The sequence below is a fragment of the Astyanax mexicanus genome, chromosome 24 (assembly GCF_023375975.1).
Source record: "Astyanax mexicanus isolate ESR-SI-001 chromosome 24, AstMex3_surface, whole genome shotgun sequence".
NCBI classification, from domain to species: domain Eukaryota; kingdom Metazoa; phylum Chordata; class Actinopteri; order Characiformes; family Acestrorhamphidae; genus Astyanax; species Astyanax mexicanus.
The window spans coordinates 8,331,640-8,355,035 of record NC_064431.1 but is presented as its reverse complement, the minus strand read 5'-3'; the positions used below and the strand labels follow the sequence as shown (position 1 = coordinate 8,355,035).

Sequence of the window (23,396 nt, the reverse complement as noted above, 5' to 3'; positions counted from 1 at the left end):
GTATAACATGGCACACCTTATGTTCTAAAAAGAAGTAAGCAAAATGTACCACTTTCAAATACCTGCTACACTGAAAATGTGGAGTCGGATTTACTTAAAAAAAATAACAGGACAACTGCTAAGATATGTTTTCTTAATTTCTACTATTTAAGTGTACTTAAAACACTACTCTCTTTAGTTGAGTTGTATTACTGGCCATTCAGTTGCTCTATCATTCTGATCTAAACATTCAGTTTCAGTCAGACAGATTGAAGTGTGCTCTGTGGTGAACAGAATGTTAGCTATCATGTTAGCTAAGGCTACATTCACATTACAAGCCACATTGCTCGATTTTTTTTGCTCAGATTGGATTTGGCTATCTTGACTGTTCACATTCACAGATGTAAGTTATCTGTATCTGTGTGTAATGCAAACAAATCTGTCCCTGAAGCGTCTCACATGCCCACATTGATAAGTGTATAAACGCTACCTTCCTCACCAACAACAAAAAATGGCATATTTGAGATATGACTCTTTGCTTTAGCTTTATATATAGGTTAAATTGATGTGTTTGCAGCTCATATGTGGAGTCTGTCATATGTGAGTCATATGTGGTCTGAACTACATGCTCAGGTCGAGAAGGTGAAAAAAGGCCAGGGGGTTTGCTTTTGCTGTTTTTGCAGCTATAGCTGCACAGCTGCACTAAGAAATGCGTAAAAGCAAAAAAATGCATGAATTGAAATTTGACCGTTCACATTCATGTGGCATGTCCATGGATCGGATACATATCCGATTTAGGACCACATATAAAAGCAACTCTAATCTGATTTGAGTTCCACATGAGCTGCATGTTGGCTGGGTTTGTTGTCATTAAACTGCCAGAGCCATAATAGGTCCAAAACACCCTCGCTTCTGGCATGAGGGTGGGAGGAGGGGATGCTGGGTAAAAGGCAGGGGTGCCCTGGTCTGAGCTGCGGGAACAGCTGCAGCATCAGCCGCCTAGCTCCAGTTTTAGCCCCGTGGCAAAACACCAGGCATGGTGGGCACTCCAAAAAGATCACACCACAGCAGATTGGCTCAGAAGCATATTGGCTGATGTTCACTAGGCTGCACTGATCCTGACGCTCAGGGCAATTATAAGAAAGCTGGCTTTTTTTTTTTTTTTTTTTTGATCCATTCGTATCCTTTTCTGATGTGGCTCATGTTGGTCATGTATGGGAATGTTATGAACTGTGGGTCTAGCACTTAGCACCCCTAAAAGTTCTCAGGAAAGGAGCAGTGCTCACTAACACAGATTTAGACCCAATTGTAACAAAAAAATTGAGAGAAAAAGGCCTTTTGTGTACATAGGAAAAGACTTAGATCTTTGAGTTCAGGTCATGAAAAATGGGAGCAAAATCAAAACTGTTGAATTTATATTTTTGTTCAGTATATGTAATATCACAGTGTATAACACAGCTGCCCCCAGATGGCATTATGTTACACCAATAACTACTTAATTTCACTTACCTCTACCTCCACCGACCTGCGAAAGTCACATGATCTTTACCAAATGCCAGTAATGTTTACCATGACATTTTCCAATATTGTTTAATTGTATTGCAGATTGACATTGTAAGGAGTCTAATGTAGGGAACAACTAATAGAATCTTTCAGACACTAGATGAGCTGTAAAAATTCTCACCAGCACCCAGCATTTGTGAACAGCAAGAATAAGTTCAACGCTTGTTTAAAAGTAGTGAAAATGAATTAAAAACAGAATAAATGCATTATTATTCTATGTGTTTTGAATCTGACAATGATCTGAAATCTGAAATATTTATATCAAAATTAAACTAATTAGTGAAAAGAGGGTGTGACATACACACCAACATTAAAAAACACAATACAATTTAATATAATTAATATTTTGCTCTTAAAGCTGCTTCTACAGTGTGGGAGCTGTACTTTACTTTTAAAATTAGGCAATAATAAAGACTACTGTTTCCTGAAATTCGAGTTAGACTTAAAACATTTAGTTATTAGTTATAAACATAGAAGTTATTTTAATTGATGTTTTTTATAGCAATTTCTTTACACAATAATTCTACACTGAATGTTATGTGGAATGTGTAAGTGTGTAAAGTTTAGTGCCTGGCTCAGGTTTCAGTACACTCAGTAATTTCATTGTGAAGAAGCGCCCTCTGTTGGTTACAACTGCACCCCTTAGCATACTAACACTCCTAGGTCACTTTATTAAAGGCTTCTGTAGCCTCTCCTATCTTGTAGCTCTGCCTAACTGGTGTACAGTAGAATATGTAGTACATATAGACTGTAATAGATCTGTTTATACACAGTTTGCAGCAACCGTGAGATCCTGTGATAGGTGCACGAAATACAGTGTAACATTTTAGAAATGTTTGGCGTGCTATAAAATAAGCAAAGGGTTATCATATCACACTTTAATGTACTTGTAAAAAAAACATGACCTGAGGTAGAACCAATATACCAAGGCATTTTTTTGTATAAAGTTAACTGATACTGGTCTTTTGAAAAACTTGATTTATTTTTTGTAGTTTATAATGCTGCTATTGAACTGTTGTTAATGTTGTACATATTTAAAATATATATATATATATTTTTTTATAAATGTGCATTAAATATAATTATGTGCTCAACATTTTCTTTGCATTGCTTTAATGTTTCATTTACTGTTCTTTATTACGTTAAAGTGATGCTGATCTTTGAAAAACATGCTATTTTATTTCAAGTTGTGGTGCTAGTCAAAACAATTCAAAATATTCTAAATTAAACCATCACATATTTATTAAATATTTATATAACCCACCATTTTTTATTTGTATAATTGTAAGGGTTCATCTAATGTTTATTATTATAAATGCAGTATAGTCCTACTGTAAATATGTATCGGACAGAAGTATTTTAGTCTGACCCGCTAAAACCGCTCCAATTTCTCATGTGGCCCCTTGTGAAAATGAACTGCCCATCCCTGCATTAGACAACCTCTTGCCCAATAACAGTTGTCAGTTATTGGCATAGAAGCAACTGATATTTGTATGCTTGTACTTGCTTGCTTGTAATCAAGATCTGGCAAGTTAATGGAAACATATCTAATAATACAGTAAACATAATGTATTTCTGATAGCCATCTTTATATTTACATTATATTACATTATAATTCTTATATTGCTATGAACAATATAAAAGCCACAGACACAGACACAGACTGCCAAAAACATCCTCAACAGATGTTGAATTTGCCAGTAATGAGCATCAAATCAGAGACAGATGCTGTAAATAATATATAGTGTATATACATTCAAATATAAGAAATATGTTTAAAGATCACTTTAATGAAACATAATTGTGATATATATTGATTAGGGTATGTTTCTTCTTCAGATATCCCTCGGTTGTAAGGGGGATGAATTCACTCCTTCCTGAAGACCGCTTACTGAAGTTCCTTGTGGATAACTCCCCTGACAGTGTGGTGCAGTGTTCTAACTGTGATCTGGAAAGCAGAGCACAGGTACACCAGACATTGATTTGTGGTTGGATGAGAAGTATAAACATATAGTATAGCGTAAATAAATATACTGACACCCTACTGGTTTATACGTGATCCATCTCACCCGCACACCTCACTCCCACACTCCAGCAAGAACATAGCAGACGTGTGTAGTCTAGTATGAAGATGATCCATGCAGAGACTCAAGAGAACTCGAGAGAAATGTTCCAACTAAGCTTAAATATATTTACATGGTACTAAAATACATTCAGGGACCACTTTAAAATAAGACTAACTTTATAAAGGGTTTATAAATGGTTTACAATTAGTTAATTAGTTAATAATCAGAAAGGGCAACAATGAACTGTTGTTAAAATAGTGAACCCAGAGCCATCTATATTGTTGCCCTTTCTATATATGTGTTATAACTGATTTAATAAGGCATTTACAACCTAATTAGTAACCATCAATAAACTAATTGTAAACCATTTATTAACCCTTCATAAAGGTAGTCTTATTTTAAAGTTTATAGTCATTATGGAGGTTGGGGTAAACTCCAAGACACAGCCAGTCACACATGTCCTCATACTAGAAAGATACACGCTGTTTAACTTTGCTTAACTGTTTTGCATGTAAATGTGTCTATACGTTTGTATCTAGGATGCTGGGCAAATGTATTACTGTAATACCTGTAGCCAGCCACTGTGTGGGCCCTGCAGAGATGTAACACATAAAGCAAAGATGTTCTCCTGCCACGAAATCGTCTCACTGGCCAAGCGTTCCAAAGATGGCCACAGGACGTGTCGTGAGTTCAAAACATCAGTTCCATTAAACACATCTTTATATTTCTATTATGGAATAACACTGTAGCAGGCAGGGAATGCAGCAAAAACTGAAACACCACATGAATTCTTAAACACTTTGGCCATTTTATTAGAAAATCTTCTAACTTACAGTCAGTAATTGCACACAGACATTCTGATGTACCAGAAATGGCCACTGCATATTTTATATGGTGTTTCTGTTGATGGACAGCTTTTGTTTTTAGCTGCTTTTTGATTAGTTTGAGCATGGAGCTGACCTTTTTCTACACCATTGTATACATTGATATTAAAAATGGGGCATTCAACCTCAGTTTACTATCATTTAAGGTTGTAGAAGTGTTCCAGGTAGATCTGTAGATTTACTGGAAAGTGCCACCTACTGGCCACAAACACCATTTTTAATATTCCTTATATTGACCAATGAATCCATGTGTGGAGGCTCCATGGTCAGTGCCAAGATCAATATAATATATATCACGTTCAGAAGGCCTGATGTCATGGTCAACTTAGATCTTCAAACAGGCACTTTGACAGCCCAACCTTTATGCTAACGAGGTCCTGCTACCAGGATTTTTACTTGAAGACCTAGGTGCTATGCCATTGCCAGCTGCTTTATCAGACCTCTGTGGTTGTTTGGTGGTGGTTTCCTCATTAGCCATTAGCCACAGCCCAAGAAGGAGGAAAAAGTTTCTCGCACTTGCATGCTTGCGTCATATGCAGCCTGGGTGGGGACTCCAGAGTCATCTGGGTTTTCCCATAGACTGTTTAAAAGTTTGGTTTCTAAGGTTACTAGGTACCGCACTTCAGTGGACCCTTACACCAGTTAAAGTTTCTTTTTTCACTTAATTCTGGACCAGGAATCGTCTCATAAGAATGTGTTTTTAAAATAACTTGTTTGCTTACATTTTGTTTGGTGTTTCTCTGCAGCTCTTCATCAGGAGCTTTACATCCTGTTCTCCACAGAGAAGAAATACATGCTGTGCATTAAATGCTTTAGAGAAATGCCAGTGTAAGAGACATGGCTGCTATCAAACACACACTCAGACACAGTGTGCTACTCATCTCACATGCTTCTGATAATGTGACTGAAATCTGACAACTTTGATCATATGACCTTTTTGTCACAGGGAAAGTCGCATGCACTGCATAGATATCGAGACAGCATATGCTCAAGGTTGTGAGATACTGGACCAGGCCGTGCTGGTGAGACATTACACACAATAGCCCTTAACATTTTTGAACACTTCAGGTCATCTGCACAGAAAAGCCCTCTGTTTGAGTGCCATTAGTGCTGTTCCCTGGAATACAGGAAACAGCAGTGCACTCTGAAGCATGAGAGTGCTTATAGCAGCATTATATAGCACTATTACCTTTAAACAACTCCTTTGAAATCATAGCACTGGTTGACACCCAACATCAGGCCAATGTAGGCCCACCATCATGCACTGGTTAACACCCAATGTCAGACCAACGTAGACTCACCAACAAAAAAATTACGTTTGCCCAAAACATCGTGCCAGTGTGACCAATGCTGTTAAGCTAATATTAAGCCAATTTTTTATATAATAATTAAAGGAATACAAATTCTTTTTAAACATGCACATATAAATAAATTATTATTGTAATGTGTGTGTTTTTAACAATGAATTATAATTAATTAAAAAAATAAGAATTATTTGCATAAGATAGTTTTATCAGATGTATGGATCAGAAAAATAAATAGAGTACAGCATTTAGTTTGACAATACATTGTCATCAATAAACAGTATTGTTTTTTTATATATTTTACTCTATTTTCAAACTTGACCAATTAGTTATATATACAAAGTTTACCAAGTGCAGTAAAACAGAATAAATACTTCTATTAATTTTCATTAGCTTGTATATAGTAAGTAAGAATATGTGATAAATAGAAATCATATTTCTTGCATATTTGAGTGATTTTATAGTTTTTTTGCTGCATCAGCATTTGGCCTCTCAATATCTAATGCGCGCCTGAGAGCCTGGATTTCTGAAGCCGGGCTTGAGTGAGTGAGAGCTGATCTCAGCTGGATCTGGTTAGTGGAACATAATGAGTCTGGACTGAACTGTGTGGCTGATCTGGGGTCTGTTTCCCAAAAGCGTACTTACCAGTGGCGGATACTGATCTTTCAAGGAGGGGAAGCTCAATTTCGGCCTACATCTTAACATATGTAGTTTTATTTATACAAAAATTCTACTCTCCCTGAGATGCAATAGAAAAGAGTGATAGAAGTCAGAAAGAGTAACAGAAGTCAGTCTCCAAACACAAGCAGCTACAGAAAAGCACCAGAAATAGAAGCTGGATTTGTCGCTAGTCGTTTTAAATAAAGAAAATGCCGCTATAAGGATTAGGAAAGTCTCAGAATGAAAATGCTCCCATCACGGATTTTTACACTAAAAGATCGCTGATTCGCTCATTTCGCTGTCAATCAAAAAGGGACTCCGCCTCAGAAAGATCATCCAGTCATCATGCAGAAGCTGAGCGTCCGGGCCGAGGCCAGCCCACTGCCCCATAGACCCCCAGAGACGCTGAAAGCCCAGCTTTTATCCAATGACTCGTCTCGTTTCGCTGTGCGCTTTGCTCCGCGATTGAAGTCTGTGCACTGCGACGCAGGTGACGCAGGCGACGCAGGTATTTCCCAAAAGCGTAGTTGGAACTATGGAGGCAACCACGTTAGTACCTTACATAGTGCGAACCTTAGTTAAGCTACTCGGGTGTTTCCCAAAACCGTAGTTCCAGCGAATGTTCGCAACTACCGTGGTTCAGCTGCGTCCTTCCAACTACAGCTCTAGACCTGTCGTTAGGAGCTTAGTTCCTGGTGATCAGTACAGGCGATGGACGGTTGGATTCAGCTGATAAATCACATTAAAATTGCTGCACGAGGATTTAAGATGTCAAGTGTTTTGAACATGTACCTAATTTTTTTTTTAATGTTTGTGTTTATTACATTAATTGAGCCACTTTACTTTTACCCATGTGTGCCCAGTGAAAATAATCTAATTCAGTACTCAAATGTATTTTGAAAATGTTAGATAATTGCCCATTTTTAGTATATGTCTTTTACATTTATCTTTATTTGGCAAACATGAATTTAGTGTAGTGAAAAAAGTGCACTGAAGTGCTCTTTAGCTAAAATGTGAAACAAATGTATCCATACAGTAGATAAGAATGTGTCTTTTAATAATATATTCATAACAAGAAAAAAACTAAGTAAAAAGTGTCTTAAAATAAAAGTGAAAATTATAGAGACATGTAATAAGCAGATGTTTTGAATTACGAATGAAGGTAATGAATTATTTGTACTTCATTACTTGACACCTCTGGCGTTAAATTTTACCGCTTAATTTTTCTGTGATTAATTGGGGTGCATTTTAGAGTAGCTGAATGCATTTATCAGAAGGGGTCCCACAAACATTTAGACATTAGTGCATGGTTTGAAGCAAGTGTGTAAAGCTTTTATTACTTGATAGCCTCTGAAAAAATAAGTGCCACTTTAGGTTAACTACACTCCATGGCACTTTTTAAAGTGGCATTTTAAGTGGCATCAGTGCATGGTCTGGACGGGTGGCACAGTAAACAGCAGTTCCCCCTGAACTGTTCAGCACAGTGAGATCTTTCAATGCTTCCACACAGGCGGTGAAGGAGCTGCAGACGTCTGCACGTGAGGCCATCATGCTGCTGAAGGTCATGCTGGTAGAAGTGCGCACCAATGTTGAAGAGGAGGAGAATGCAATCTGCAACCTGTTCAACAGACTGCAGGTCAGAGTGTTCACCAGCAGAGGGTGCACACAGCACATGGATAGTTATGACATGATAGATCTGGAACAAGGGCTGCATCTCAATTGTGTACACACTAACACTATAAGGTATCTATATAATAGGGCTGGATGGTATGACCCATTTTTTTTTCTATAAACAAAATTTATAAAACTTTACAATATATTATCCTGGAAGCAAAGGCAGTAAAGTACTAAAACAACTGTTCATTAGTCACAATTCCCTTGGTTTTCCAGTTAACAAATAAAATATTCCAAATTTCAAAGTGCATTAATATTATCCTTCAAGCGACAGTATTAAGGTATTCAAACGGGCTTTATTAGAAATATTTTAGCAACAGTAAGACATCCTCGAATCCAGCGTTTTAGGGCGTTTTATCAATTGTCTGAGTCTGAACTCAGGGCCGATTCTGGGGTCGTCTGGGGGAACAAGTGTCTGTGTGTTTTCGTACAATGTTTTTTAACAGTAAATTGATTATTCCATTGATTATTCCATTTGTCCATTTGTCCCTTTCTGAGTGAATAACCGCAAACCGCTTAAGTGTGTTAACACTCATACAGCATGTAACAGCATTCTTGGGTGCATGGTATTACTGAGCTACAGGTCCCCCAACTCCAAAGTTCTCTTCTTCAAAATGCAGTTTTTAAATGAAGGTTTTTGTTATTCAAGAAGAACAAAATCCAAAATTTCTTGGCCTTGTGTGAAAAAGAATTTGCCCCCTAAATCTAATAACTGGTTGGGCCGTCCTCAGCAGCAACAACTACAATCATGCATTTGCAGTAAGTTGCAATGAGTTTATCACAGGGCTGTTCACACTGTTACATATTTTCTCCATTTGTCCCAAAATTTTAGAACTGGCTTTATATACTTTTCCAGACTGATAGAGCTCAATTACTTTCTTTCTCATTAGTTTTTGAATTTCTTTGGATTGTGGCATTATGTCACTGTGTCAGGCAGGTTCTGTGTTAGTTTTTTTTGACTGATAACAGGCCTGTCAGTGATCATGTCTGGGTGTGGGCAGAGAAATTGAACTCAGGTGAGTGTGTGTGTGGGGGGGGGGGGGGGGGGGGGGGGTTGTCCCTTAATAATAAAAGCCTTCATTTAAAAACTGCATTTTATGTTTACGTGTGTTGTCCTTGACTAATATTTAAATTTGTTTAATGATCTGAAACTTGAAAAACATGCAAAAAAAAAATCATGAAGGGGGCAAACAGTTTTTTGTACATGCCTGACAGGTGCAGAAATAAAAAAAATAGGGGTGCTCTAAAACTTTTGACCGGTATCATACATTGAACCATATGGTAACACATTTCTAAATCGAATTAATTTCTATCTTACAAAGGAGAAGCTTATAGAGAGGAAGAGGATTCTGCTGAAAGCTGCTGAGAGGTAATCTGAGTTCTTCAACATGCAGCATAAACCACTTTTACACAAGGCAGGCGTACAGTATAGCAGCACTATGTGTTAACCTCTGTCCTTTCAGAGTTCAGAGTTGGTGCTTTGTGTATGTTTTGGTGTTTGGTTTTGTTATAGTCCATCTGAGCGTGCTTCTGCAGGGCAGGAAGTCATGGTACAGTGAGCTGCGGAGCACCGGAGGTCACATTTCATTGACTTCTTTAAATGAGATTTTTAAGCCTTTGTCCTCTACCCTGCTCGCTTCATTGCCTGGAAGCTCCCTGTGGCTGTGTCTTCTAGGAATTTAGCTTAAGGCTATTTATGTCCGAATGCTATCACTGACTATTTGTGTTTTATGCATATTTTGGCAATCCATTAAAAACAAGTGTGTATATTGTTTTCAATTTTTTGTTTACTACAAAATTTGAGCACAAACTGTCCCTTACACTGTTTTAAATGGACCAATAGAAATTCTCTAAAATTATGTGAAATAAAGTCTTTTCACACTGTCTTCCACTGAAAGCTAGAAAGATTTAACCTCTCTCCTCTGGCATATGCCTACATATTGTAGAATACACTGTAAAGGACAGACAGATGTTATTTAGATACTGAGAAGGGGTTTACAAAATTATCAGTACACATCAGTATTGTGATTATTATAATGTTTTTTGAGTCTGTATGAATTCCCAAAACACAGTTTTGATTTTGAACTATCAGTTTATATGCAGAGATCAGTAGCAGACAATGGATTAATTTGTGTTGTGTAAAATCCCGACCACTGGAAAGCAGTGTTTTGGTCCCTTTGGGGTGATGATAATTTGCTTTGCAAAAAAGAGGAACCGGGGTAGGCACCTATTGTGTTGTGTATGCTCTGACTGGGGACTTCAGGTAAGGGTGTGGCAGCATATATTACAGATGCTGTCTCTTACAACACTAGACCAATTGATTATATCTGAATATTTATTCACCTAAACATTACAAAACTATAATAAAAGACAATCACAAGTCCCACAGGTTATTTCCAGGAGATTCTAGTTTACTCAGATACGTCTTATAGTAACTAAACTCTAATACATTTTTGTACATTAATAGCTGAAATATATTTCTCTGTAATTATAAAATATACCAGCCCTGCTTATTAGTTTTGTAAAAAACTAGATTAGTAGGTTCTGGGGTTTGATAACAGATGGATGGTGCTGTGCTGGTTAGATTAGTAGATTCTGAGGTTTAATAATTGATGGATGGTGCTGTGCTGGTTAGATTAGTAGGTTCTGGGGTTTGATAACAGATGGATGGAACTGTGCTTGTTGGATTAGTAGGTTCTGGGGTTTGATAACAGATGGATGGTGCTGTGCTGGTTAGATTAGTAGGTTCTGGGGTTTGATAACAGGTGGATGGAGCTGTGCTGGTTAGATTAGTAGGTTCTGGGGTTTGATAACATGGGTAGTGCTGTGCTGTTAAAGAAATTTCATATTTTACCCACTTTATCACAGTAGCAGAAATATTGACCAGGGGTGCACACATATTTTTTATGTCACTCTGCATATGCTCGTATGTGCAGTGTGTCCTTAAATACTGACAATGTTTTTTCTCTGTATTCTCTTTAGTCAACGTGAAGAGAAGGTGAAGACCCTGAAGGAACAACATTATCACTTGGCTGCTCTTCTGCCCACACTTCAGGTGCTTCAGTTCAAACATTTTAATAGCAGTTTTGTGTTTTTGTTGGTTTTATCATGCTGTCATGGCACCAACTCAATATAATGTGAGTAAACTAATGGCCTTATTGTCGTCACTCTCAGGTTCACCTGGTCAGATGTTCAGCATTTCTCAGTTCAGCCAACAAGTATGAATTCCTGGATATGGGCTATGTAAGTACCAACGTCTCTCTCTTATGCTTTCCTCTGTCACCAACCTTATATTTGCTTTGTGTCGATTGAATTCACATTCTGTTTACATTATGCCTCTTTCTTCATCAACCTTAGCAACTCATGAAGAGGTACTACAAAATCCTAAAGCTGCCCCATCAACTTCTTCCTGAGCAGAGCAGCAAAGTAAGCACTACTCATTTCAGTAATTACATTTCATTCTTAGGGATTTTTTATGACAAACATTGTTCCATTAAATAGTTTGATGAGGTAGAGTTGGGTAATGGAAATCATTGGTAATATTTAGCTAATTAATGTAAGCAAAGTTTTTTTTTTTATTCATTTAACTTAAATGACCAGTAAGGATGAGATTCTCTGTAGGAACTCGGGGTGTATCATCTTCTATTAAGGATATATGTCAAGTTTATGGTCTGTCATGTTATGGACTGTCAGCAGATCTTCATCCAGTATGCTCTTAGTTAAACTGTGTTAATGACAGTAATCTGTGTTGGTTTTAGCCTCTAAACCTGCCCACTTTTAATCCCTCCGTCCCATTTCTACATCCCAGGTTGCCAGGTATAGAACACAATAGCAGGCAAATAGTTTGGTACAGCCAGCTTACTGTGTTTCTTACCAAAGCAAACAACTGGCTTGGTTTAACAGTTATAAGTTACTACATGATTCTTTGTGTCAATGTAAGGAGAACAACAACCTTTGACTGGTGCTGTATGTATTTATCTATTAATTTTATTTACTGAATCTTGTTTTTAAAAACTTAAGTAAGCTTAAATACGGTGTTTCTGTGGATCCTATTTGAGTCAGGCAATTTTATTAAATGGAATGACAATCAAGTGTTAATTAGCGGATCCCTGTTTTATTTAAAGAACAGGGTTCTATAAAGACTGACCTTCACAACACATTTGTTTGCAATAGTAAATCATAGATTTTTCTGGAGCTCATAAGAAGAGTTGTTGATGCTCCTCAGACTGGAAAAGATTACAAACCAATCTTTAGGGAGTTTGGATCCCACCTTTCCACAGTTGGACAGATTGTGTAAAAATGGAGGGAATTCAAGACTATTAATATCCTCCCCAATTAAAATATTTTGGTATCTTATTACAAATTTTAAATCAGCAAGAAATGAGCTTATACTGGGTGATATTTCAGGTCATTTATTATACTGCTTAAATCTGGCACTGCAGTCTGTGTAGTGCAGAACAACATTTAGCATGATGTAATTTAGATGCCTCTCAAACAGCCCAAATGTTTAGCACTGATGTGTTGCTAGCAACATTAGCCTAGCAGACATGAATGAATGAAGTTCAACTTATATAGCACCTTTCTAGAAACTCAAGGACGCTTTACATTGAACACGTTTTACACACAAGCACATTACACATTAACACTCATCCACACACCGGTGAGAAGAGGCACCAATAGCGCACAGCGTACTCTCAACCGGAAACGACTGTCCACCTGGAGGACTGCATCGGGCACTACAGCAATTACCCAGGACAGAGTGCCAATCCATATCTGGGCACAGTCATACACACACATTTACACACACACACAAACTTACATACATACATACCACACACTTTTTTAACACATACACACCAGATCAATTTAGAGTATTCAATTTTCTGGGCAATTTAGGGTATTCAATTTACCAGATCAAATTAGAGTATTACATTTTTTCTGGGCAATTTAGAGTATCCAATTTACCTGATCTCCATGTTTTTGGACTGTGGGAGGAAACCGGAGTCCCCGGAGGAAACCCACGCAGACACGGGGGCACATTGAAACTCCCACCACATATGCTTACTAACCAGAGACCAATGGTCAGTTTTCTTGTTGCCTTATTGAAAATAAACCCATCTCTATTTGGCGACTTCGCGATAACTGAGAAAAACGTATTAGAAGCAGGACCTCAACCCAGGAATCTGAGATAGTAAAGCCACAGTCTTGCTGTACACATTCAGGACTAACAACATGCTCAATGCTAGCATCACACTCTCTCTCTCAGACACTTTTAGAAATTAGTTTTATAAAGAATGATTTACCTGTTCATTCTTTAGTTATAATTTGTTAAATATTTCAATTCATTGGTTATTTTTCAAATTCAGGGAACGAAATGAACTCAAACATCAATTTTAATACTTTAATAAAAAATAGTGTATGAAAAAATGTTTACACAGACTGTTTTCATACATTATGTAAATGATAATAAATTAAACTGAAAAAAACTCACCTAAAATACCATACAAAGGTCTACATGGTCATCATACATTTATAACCTAGCTTTAATATGGTTAACTTAAAACGATATGGCTTTTGCCAAAGACCTGTCAAATATGTCGTTGTTAAGGTATCACTGGCCAGTAGGTTGACTGACTGACTGGTTCTCTGCCCCAGATTAACACAGATTTTCATGCTGAGTTTGCTCGCTGCCTGGAGCCCTTGCTGCTGCTGGGTCAGCGCAGACCCTGCCCAGTCTCTGGAGGAGTGGCTGTTGGCAATCTGTGAGTTACTTCTTCTATATATCATTTAAATTACTGGTGAAGGACACTGGAGGAGAATATGTAAACATATAAACTACTGTCTCTATTCTGAATGGCTGCCCTCTACAGTGTGTTCTTTTACAAAAGAGCTGAAATGTGCAGTAACAACACTTCTCATCACTTCAGTATGAAAGGGGAATAGAATTTAATTGATGTTTTCTGCACAAGTAATGTCACTTGTGAAAATGTCTACGGTGATGGGTGTGATGGTCTGGAAATGAGGTGTGTTCAGATAAATTTCTGGTGTATTGCTTCTTGGCAACTGAAAACACAGATGCTCCACTAACTGAATACAACCTAGAAAAATGTCAACAGTAAGGTGGTCATTGCTATCTTGGCACTGAATTGTCAACACGGACGCATGCTCAATGTGCATGCACCTCCTCTTTTTATGCACAAATGGACACACAGTATTACAAACCCCAACTATTACATGAAAAATATACAGAATACAAAATAAAATAACATTATTCTATAGCAACCAAAATATAGGTAATTGTCGTATTACTTTTGTTAGTGTTAAATAACCTGCTTGCACACAGCATGAACAGTCAGTTTCTATCGCTGAGAAAGGTCCAGGTAGCTGCACCATTAAAATAACAATCTGTAAAAAAAGGTAATGGCAACTGACACACTGATTGTTTTTTTGCATGTTACACCCAAAACACACCCATGTATAGTTAAGAGAATTAGTATATGCCTTTTACACATTTAGAGTCGAAAGGCTTTTCCTGATGTGACAAAGACACACTGACAGCTCAAATAGGTAATTGTGTGTAAAGAATCTATATGTTTATCTATATCTACAGTTTTACTTGAAATAAATTAACTTTTTGATAATATTCACATTTTCTTAGATGCACCTGTATGTAGTAAGGTGGATTGCATCAGTTAGGACCTTATGTGCCCATAACTGTCACTAGTATCGTATCGCAGGCAGTAATATCGCCAACGTTTTTAAATATGGTGAAAGATATTATACCCTGAAATATGGTATCATATCCCCCACCCCTAATGATCACATCAGGGTACTACTTTTTGCTGTTAAGATAACAAAAGAAAAATTCACACTGTTCTCAATTTTCATTATATATATACATTATATATTATATCTGTCCAGTATCATTTATTTTACTTTAATCCTGGATATATGGAGCTATATGGAGTGCACTATTAGTGTCATGACATTCTGGATCATTGACTTTAGTTACAAATCTGATAAAATACTTGTGTTTTTTTAATATCTCAGTTAAGGGTGTGCTATAGCATATTGTATGCAATAATAAAATTTAATTTTTATTTTGTTGCAGTAGGAGAACTAGAGATCTGGTTTGCAATAACTTATGTTTGCGGACAATAGTTCTGCCCATTGTAGTCTAATTGTCACATGTTAGCCTGTCTGTCCTGTGTTTTTGCCTCTTTTGGTTTTCTGTGCTCCTGCCCTGTTTTCCTGTCTTGTGTTTCCTGCCATGTGCTTTTTTGAGCACATGGTATTGTTTTGTTATTGTCCTGTCTCCGCCCTAGCCCCGCCCTAGCCATTAGTGTTGTCACCTTGTGTCCTGTTTGTAACCCCGCCCCCTCATTACCGGTCCTCACCCTCCTTGTGTATAAATAGCCCTTTGTATGAGTGTTTGCTTGTCACGTCTTTTGTATCCTTGCTGTCTGTAAAACCAAGTTTTGTATTTTGTGTATCTATGTTCCCTGAATCCAGGTCTGTTGTTTTGTTAACTTAGTAAGTGTACCTAGTTTATTTTGTGTCCCTAGTGTTCTAGTTATTCAGTGGTTTGTTTGTTTACTCATACTTAGTTTTGTTCTATTCTTTATCTTCTTCTAAGGGTTTATTTCTTTATTTATGCGATACCCGTGTTTGTTTTCTGTTTTGTTTTCATTTATCTTGTTTATTAAAATTATTTGTAATATACCTGCACTTACGTCCACCCTCTCATTCGTAACATAAGACGTGACCTAAAATGGACGTAGCAGTTAACCCCTTTGCCAGGTGTGCTATAAGACGGAGGCCTCTTCCCAATGGCACACCTGTGGGGTATGTTTCGGAGCCTAAGGAAACCTCCAACCCACGACGCCTTAGAAGAGGCCACGGACAGTGTGCTGGGTCTCACCCCCAATGGGAGGATCTTCCTTACAGAGGTGAGGAGGATTTTGGGGGGGAGGTCAGAGTTGGCGCCATTTGCCTCACGCTTCAGGACAAGAAAGGCAGGTCTAGGAGGGGTAAGCATGCCAAGCCCCTTTCGTGGGATCTAATGGATTTCCTGTCCCATGCACCCCTCGAAAGAGATGCCACAGCCACAGCTCCAGCACCTGCTGCCACAGCTCCAGCACCTGCTGCCACAGCCTCAGCTCCAGCACCTGCTGCCACAGCCTCAGCTCCAGCACCTGCTGCCACAGCCTCAGCTCCAGCACCTGCTGCCACAGCCTCAGCTCCAGCACCTGCTTCCTCAGCTCCAGCACCTGCTGCCTCAGCCTCAGCTCCAGCACCTGCTGCCTCAGCCTCAGCTCCAGCACCTGCTGCCTCAGCTCCAGCACCTGCTGCCTCAGCCTCAGCACCTGCTGCCACAGCCTCAGCTCCAGCACCTGCTGCCACAGCCTCAGCTCCAGCACCTGCTGCCACAGCTCCAGCACCTGCTGCCACAGCTCCAGCACCTGCTGCCTCAGCCTCAGCACCTACTGCCTCAGCTCCAGCACCTGCTGCCTCAGCTCCAGCTCCAGCACCTGCTGCCTCAGCTCCAGCTCCAGCACCTGCTGCCTCAGCTCCAGCTCCAGCACCTGCTGCCTCAGCTCCAGCTCCAGCACCTGCTTCCACAGCTCCAGCACCTGCTGCCACAGCTCCAGCACCTGCTGCCACAGCTCCAGCTTCAGCACCTGCTGCCACAGCTCCAGCTCCAGCACCTGCTGCCACAGCCTCAGCTCCAGCACCTGCTGCCACAGCCTCAGCTCCAGCACCTGCTGCCACAGCCTCAGCTCCAGCACCTGCTGCCACAGCCTCAGCTCCAGCACCTGCTGCCACAGCCTCAGCTCCAGCACCTGCTGCCACAGCTCCAGCACCTGCTGCCACAGCTCCAGCACCTGCTGCCTCAGCCTCAGCTCTAGCACCTGCTGCCTCAGCCTCAGCTCCAGCACCTGCTGCCTCAGCCTCAGCTCCAGCACCTGCTGCCTCAGCCTCAGCTCCAGCACCTGCTGCCTCAGCCTCAGCTCCAGCACCTGCTGCCTCAGCCTCAGCTCCAGCACCTGCTGCCTCAGCCTCAGCTCCAGCACCTGCTGCCTCAGCTCCAGCACCTGCTGCCTCAGCTCCAGCACCTGCTGCCTCAGCCTCAGCTCCAGCACCTGCTGCCTCAGCCTCAGCTCCAGCACCTGCTGCCTCAGCTCCAGCTCCAGCACCTGCTGCCTCAGCTCCAGCTCCTACTGCTCCCGCTGCTCCAGCAGCTCCCACTGTCCCAGCTCTAGTGTCAGCAGTGCCTGCCGCCCACATGGAACCCACTATTCCAGCTCCTGTGTCCTGTGTGGCTCCGGCCGCCCCTGACCCTGTGCCGGCGGCTCCGGCCGCCCCTGACCCTGTGCCGGCGGCTCCGGCCGGTTCTGACCCTGTGTTCATGGTGCCCACTCCCAGAACTGTATATACCCCTCATTCACACGTTCCTAGGCCAGCCCCAAGACCTCCGGAACTCACCCCCAGAACTGTGCCCAGGCTGGCTTCACAGACTTTATCTCAGACTTGTGCCAGTCCTGGGTCTTTACCCATTTTTGTACCCATGTCCGTTCCCATTTTAGTTCCAGTTCCTGTCTGTGTCCCTGTACCCATTTCCAGTAATGTCTCAGTTCCTGTTCCTGTCACTGTGTTTGTGTCCGTCCCTGTCAATGTTTTTGTCCCTGTTCCCCTGTCCAGTCCTGTCCAGTCTACTCTGCCTTTTGTGTCTCCTGTTCACTCACTGTTTCCATCTCCTGTCCAGTCCAATGTCCAGTCTCCATTTTTGTCTACCACCCGGTTTCCGTCCCAGTCCAGTGTTCAACCCCAGGTCCAGTTTCCCTTTATGCCCTCTCTTCAGTCCCAGTACGTTCCCACTGTCCAGTCCAATGTCCAATCTCCGTGTTTGTCCAGCATCCAGTCTCCTTTTTTATCCAGTGTCCTGTCTAATGTCCAGTCCCCTGTTCAGTCTCGTTTCCCATCCCCTGTCCAGCCCAATGTCCAGTCTCCGTTTATGCCCACTGTCCAGTCCCATTTCCCATTCCCTGTCCAGCCCAATATCCAGTCTCCATTTGTGTCTAGTGTCCAGTCTAACGTCCAATGTCCGTTCACATCCTCAGTCCAGTCCCCTGTTCAATCTCCAGTCCAGTCCCCTTTGTTGTCTAATGTCCAGTCTGTGTTTCAGCCCCCTGTACAGTCTGAATTCCTGTCTAATGTCCAGCCCTCTGTCCAGTCTCTGTTCTCGTCCCCTGTCCAGTCTTTGTTAATGTCCCCTGCCCTGTCTTCATCACTGCCCAATGTCCAGCCACATGTTCAGCCCCCTGTCCAGTCTGCATCCTTGTCGAGCGTCCATCCCTCTGTTCAGTCTGCATTCTTGTCCAATGTCCAGTCACATGTTCAGCCCCCTGTCCAGTCTCCGTCCTTGTCCAACGTCCAGCCCTCTGTCCAGTCTCTGTTCTCGTCCCCTGTACAGTCTTTGTTACAGCACTCTGTCCAGTCTCTGTTTCTACCACCTCTCCAGGCTCCGTTCCAGTCCCAGTATGTTTCCCCTGTCTAGTCTCCTGTGTATGTTCCTGCCCCTGTTTTCTTCCCCAGGTCTTGCCTTGTCTTTTGTTTTTCTGTTCCCTCTCTCTCGGCGCCTCTGGTAGTGGCGCCGTTGAGGGGGGGTAATGTCACATGTTAGCCTGTCTGTCCTGTGTTTTTGCCTCTTTTGGTTTTCTGTGCTCCTGCCCTGTTTTCCTGTCTTGTGTTTCCTGCCATGTGCTTTTTTGAGCACATGGTATTGTTTTGTTATTGTCCTGTCTCCGCCCTAGCCCCGCCCTAGCCATTAGTGTTGTCACCTTGTGTCCTGTTTGTAACCCCGCCCCCTCATTACCGGTCCTCACCCTCCTTGTGTATAAATAGCCCTTTGTATGAGTGTTTGCTTGTCACGTCTATGTTCCCTGAATCCAGGTCTGTTGTTTTGTTAACTTAGTAAGTGTACCTAGTTTATTTTGTGTCCCTAGTGTTCTAGTTATTCAGTGGTTTGTTTGTTTACTCATACTTAGTTTTGTTCTATTCTTTATCTTCTTCTAAGGGTTTATTTCTTTATTTATGCGATACCCGTGTTTGTTTTCTGTTTTGTTTTCATTTATCTTGTTTATTAAAATTATTTGTAATATACCTGCACTTACGTCCACCCTCTCATTCGTAACACTAATCAGTGCTGATGTTTCAGTTATGACTTGTACTGTTATGAGCTGTTTTATTTGTAAATATGTCATGTCAGATTTTGGTCATAAATAACTCAACAACAAGTCAGTAACACAGTAGAACAGGTATACATGTGTATAGAGTCTGATATGTGCAGTGTGTATATGTAGCGTTCTGAAGCTGCCATAAGGCTCCAAAGGTCTTATCTGGAGCGTTGTTGGCGACTTTAGAAAGTGAAATGTGACAGGCTCTATAAGCAATCACAGAGCAGGTGCTGACAACAGTCAAGAGGAAGGGGACAATGGCATTATCCCAGAAGTCACTGGGTCAGTCATTAAGCTGTGTCTGACTTTTATGTAACGGCTGTCCGTAGTGTGCCAGGTGCGAGCTGTGTCTGAGGGGTGCCAGGGCGTAGGGTGATAACACTCGGTCTGGGGCGAGTGGAGCCACAACTTCCTGGAAAGCTCTGATCCTGTGATTGTTACAGATCTGCCTGGATCAGTTCTGGAAAGCATTCTCCAATAAGAATTCCTGGATCAGGTCTGCTTTCTGTGCCCAAAACCAGAATGTAGAGACAGAATCCGATGCTGATCTGTATGTGGAATTAGCACATAATGTCTCCCTCGCGAGACTGAAGCTGATAGTGACTAAATGCTTCCACTCACTGACTAAGTATTCTGGCCTATAGTTTATACAACCATTTTCTGAGAAACCCAAAGATAAAACTAGACTAAATATGGTGCAGAGGAATTCGGAGGGCTGGGCATGTGGGTTAATTGTGTGTTCCAACTGTTTATAAAGAACTAGTGCAAAAAAGACACTCACTCAAGTTTTGAAACAATCACTGTACACTAATTTATTTTTAATAAATGTTTTAAAATAGACAGGTACTCAAGAATTTTCTCAAAAAAATTCCACACCAGAGCACACACTGTCCTAAACTCATCCAGTATAAATGATTATAAATTAGTAATTCAACATGATGGGGCACAATAGTATGGTATTCCAGAGAGAACCGTATTATTGCCTGCAAAATCACCTAATGTTTTTCTCAAATGACCTATCTTTATATAGTTAATTTTGAAAGAAAGAAAACATACAATTATCATATACCATTTACCCAGTTTAGATCCCTTTTCACTATCACTTTTTGTGCAAAAACATTATATAAACATAATTTTCTTTGGATCCTTTACATATTTTAAGGTTGATGATGAAAAACATTGAACCTTTAAACAACCTTTATTTAACATTGCCTAATAGGAATTGGTTAGATTTAAAATTCTGACATTTATGTATGTTTGTGGTTCTTCTCTTATACACGCACAGTACTAAATTATTATTATTATTTAACCCAATTATTTAAGTCCTAAGTGAAATATAGAGAGAATTATCACAGGACAAAGTGGTAATCTGAATTATTTTCGGAATAGGTGCGCTGGGTTAGTTCTCCTTTTAAAAGTGTATTTTTTGCTTCTACGGGTCAGTTCCAACCATTTAAAGATTCAAACTGCTTAAATTAATGTTTTATGTTTCATTAGTAGTTCTGACCTGATTTCTAGAACAAAATGTTAATAATAGTTATGAAATTGTTGTCATTTGTTACATGAGGATTTTAACCTTAAAATATTATCTCATGTGCTCGCAATAAGAAACAAACAAGAATGAGCTGTTCACTGAAATTATCTGATTCAATTTTGAAATTGATTTTCAAAAAATTGTATCAATGTCCGGGCTCTTATAGATTAAATGGGGCTTTCTACATTGCAAGACCACAAATACAGGTTTTAAAAATAAAAATAAATGTAATTCAAATGTAATACAAACAAAGCAGATATCTTGCATCTCCTGCGAGTCACAGGTTTCTCACACATATTGGTAGTGTCTCCCCGATGCCCACAATATCTACAATATCCAGGAAATCAGTATATTGGGGTGCTTGTGCACATGCTTTGCTCTGTGGGTGGGAATTACATCTTGATTGGTCTCCTCTTGTCCTCACTAAACCTATCAGTGTTCTCTGTGAGTGGGGTTTACATTTATCAGCTCTCTTTGACAGTGTAGTTTAAATGGTTATTTACAGTCTCATATCAATTAAGAAAATAATTTTTCTTTATGTAAGCAGGAAACACATTTATTCACCTCCATTATTACATTTTGCAATACTTTAAAAAACACCTTCTGTTCCTCATTGATCTGATTCATGAGGTTAGAATATTCTACCAGTTATTGTCTATATTATTTGCAGAGGTAAATCAAGTGCAGTATTGACCTTACTTGCTACAGCCTGACTCTATTTTAATATCTCTGTTAGGCGCCACAACAGAGTCTGTCTGTCCTTCCAGAGCAGTATCAGTGCCCTGGTGCTTTCTCCTGTTCATTCCTGGAACCCTACACTGTTGCTGTGATATCTACTGGCATGTGCAGCGTCCAGTTAATAGGGTGGATGACCACAAAGATCATGTATACTAAATGTACAGGCATGGCCGAAGTATTACTCCTAGAATATTACTGCAATTAAATACGTTTTTTATACACATATTTATTTTCTTTGTCTGTATGGGCAAAATGATTGGTAAATAACCTTGTTTCAAGCATATGATGCTTGTTTAAACCCTGTGTCAAGTAACAGGTTTGGGCAATATAAAAATCACACCTGAAACCAAAGAAAAAGTAAAAAAAAGTTGACTCAACGTCTTGTGGACAGGTGAGACCAAGATACAGATGTTTGCTGAAGCACATCATTCTGCTGTAAAGGACACGACAGTCAAATATGGTGACAGTTCAAAAATGATTACCACAAAATATTGGGTCACAATGTAGGGCCAAATGTCAGACAGCTGGGTTTGCATCTGGTCAGGGTCATGGGATTTCCAGCAGGACAGTGACACCAAACATACTTGAAAATCTAAATCCCATTGAACACTGGTGGAGAGATCTTAAAATTATGGTTGGGAAAATGCACACTTCAAATATGCAAGACCTGGAGCAATGTGCAAAAGAAGAGTAGGCCAAAATTCCAGTTGAGAGGTGTAAAAAGCTTGTTGATGGTTATAAATATTCTTAAAAAGTTAAAGGAAACATGCTTAGTCCCCATCTACTCTAATATAATTAACAATGTCTAAGAATATAAAACATTTTCTGAACAAACAATTTATTTATTTTTTTAAACATATAGCCTTAGTGCAAAACACAAACGTCAATAAGGCTATGTACGGACAAGCTCACTGCACAGTTCCAGAGCTGTGTAATTATAACATTCTAACGTAAGCAACATTTTTTTTTTAAACACAGTTTGATTTATTACTTTACTATATTGTTATTGTCACGTTGTAGGTTTATATAAAATAAAAATAGCATTAAAAAACAGAGCCCGACCCGACCCGGCCTGAGGAAAGTGGTGGAAAATCTCAACACGACCCAAATTCAGGTCATTTCAACATTTTAGTGCTTGTGTTTATACTCAGTGGTCCCCCCTGTGCAGTTGTTATCAAACCAGTGAGTATTTGAGATAAAGTGAGGTAAAGTGATCCAGACTGACTAGTGCTGACTAACACATTTTAAAAACGTTAACTTGCTAGCTTCCTTGGCTGCAGCAAACTGTTCGTCTGTCGTGGTGTTTTATACTTGGCATCCCAGGGTGTGGAAATGGAAATGCAGGCTAAAACCCCCAGAGATGAACATGATGTTCCACACAGTTCAAATAAGAACATACTGATACTGGCTGAAGCTCTGCTGATAAGAGATGACAGTGCTTAAACTTTACATGTTTCCTGACTACCTGATGATGTGTCCTGAGCATTTTATAATTTACTACAGAAAATATTGTAAATATGATGTGTATACTTGAAGAGGAATTGTTTACTTCTTTTTACTTCAAAAAACCCTTCAATTGGTGGATGGATAGGTCACCACAAATTTTCCAGTCCAAGGACCCCTTATCCCACCTTTAACCCCCTTTTTTCAGTGACGCCTGGATGACGTAGGTCTCCTCTGCAACTTTCCACATCAATCATCCTGCTGTTCTCAGGTATTTCCACCCCCTCCACCTCTCCAAATTTACGTCCAGCCCC

The 23,396-nt window shown here is 40.0% G+C and overlaps 1 protein-coding gene across 2 annotated transcripts in view; it reads left to right on the top strand.

Annotated features, from left to right (window-relative positions):
* rnf207a (ring finger protein 207a) overlaps window positions 1-23,396 on the top strand; it is a 42,854-nt gene that overhangs the window by 6,338 nt on the left and 13,120 nt on the right. Inside the window, exons 3-12 of one of the 2 annotated variants that reach the window (XM_007228498.4) lie at window positions 3,382-3,508; window positions 4,148-4,292; window positions 5,239-5,320; window positions 5,439-5,514; window positions 7,967-8,092; window positions 9,453-9,499; window positions 11,113-11,185; window positions 11,305-11,373; window positions 11,500-11,556; window positions 13,786-13,892. In XM_007228498.4, the coding sequence (XP_007228560.3) occupies window positions 3,382-3,508; window positions 4,148-4,292; window positions 5,239-5,320; window positions 5,439-5,514; window positions 7,967-8,092; window positions 9,453-9,499; window positions 11,113-11,185; window positions 11,305-11,373; window positions 11,500-11,556; window positions 13,786-13,892 (909 nt within the window). Of the gene's footprint in view, window positions 1-3,381; window positions 3,509-4,147; window positions 4,293-5,238; window positions 5,321-5,438; window positions 5,515-7,966; window positions 8,093-9,452; window positions 9,500-11,112; window positions 11,186-11,304; window positions 11,374-11,487; window positions 11,557-13,785; window positions 13,893-23,396 lie in introns of both variants that reach the window. The other variant, XM_007228497.4, reaches the window with a different exon arrangement.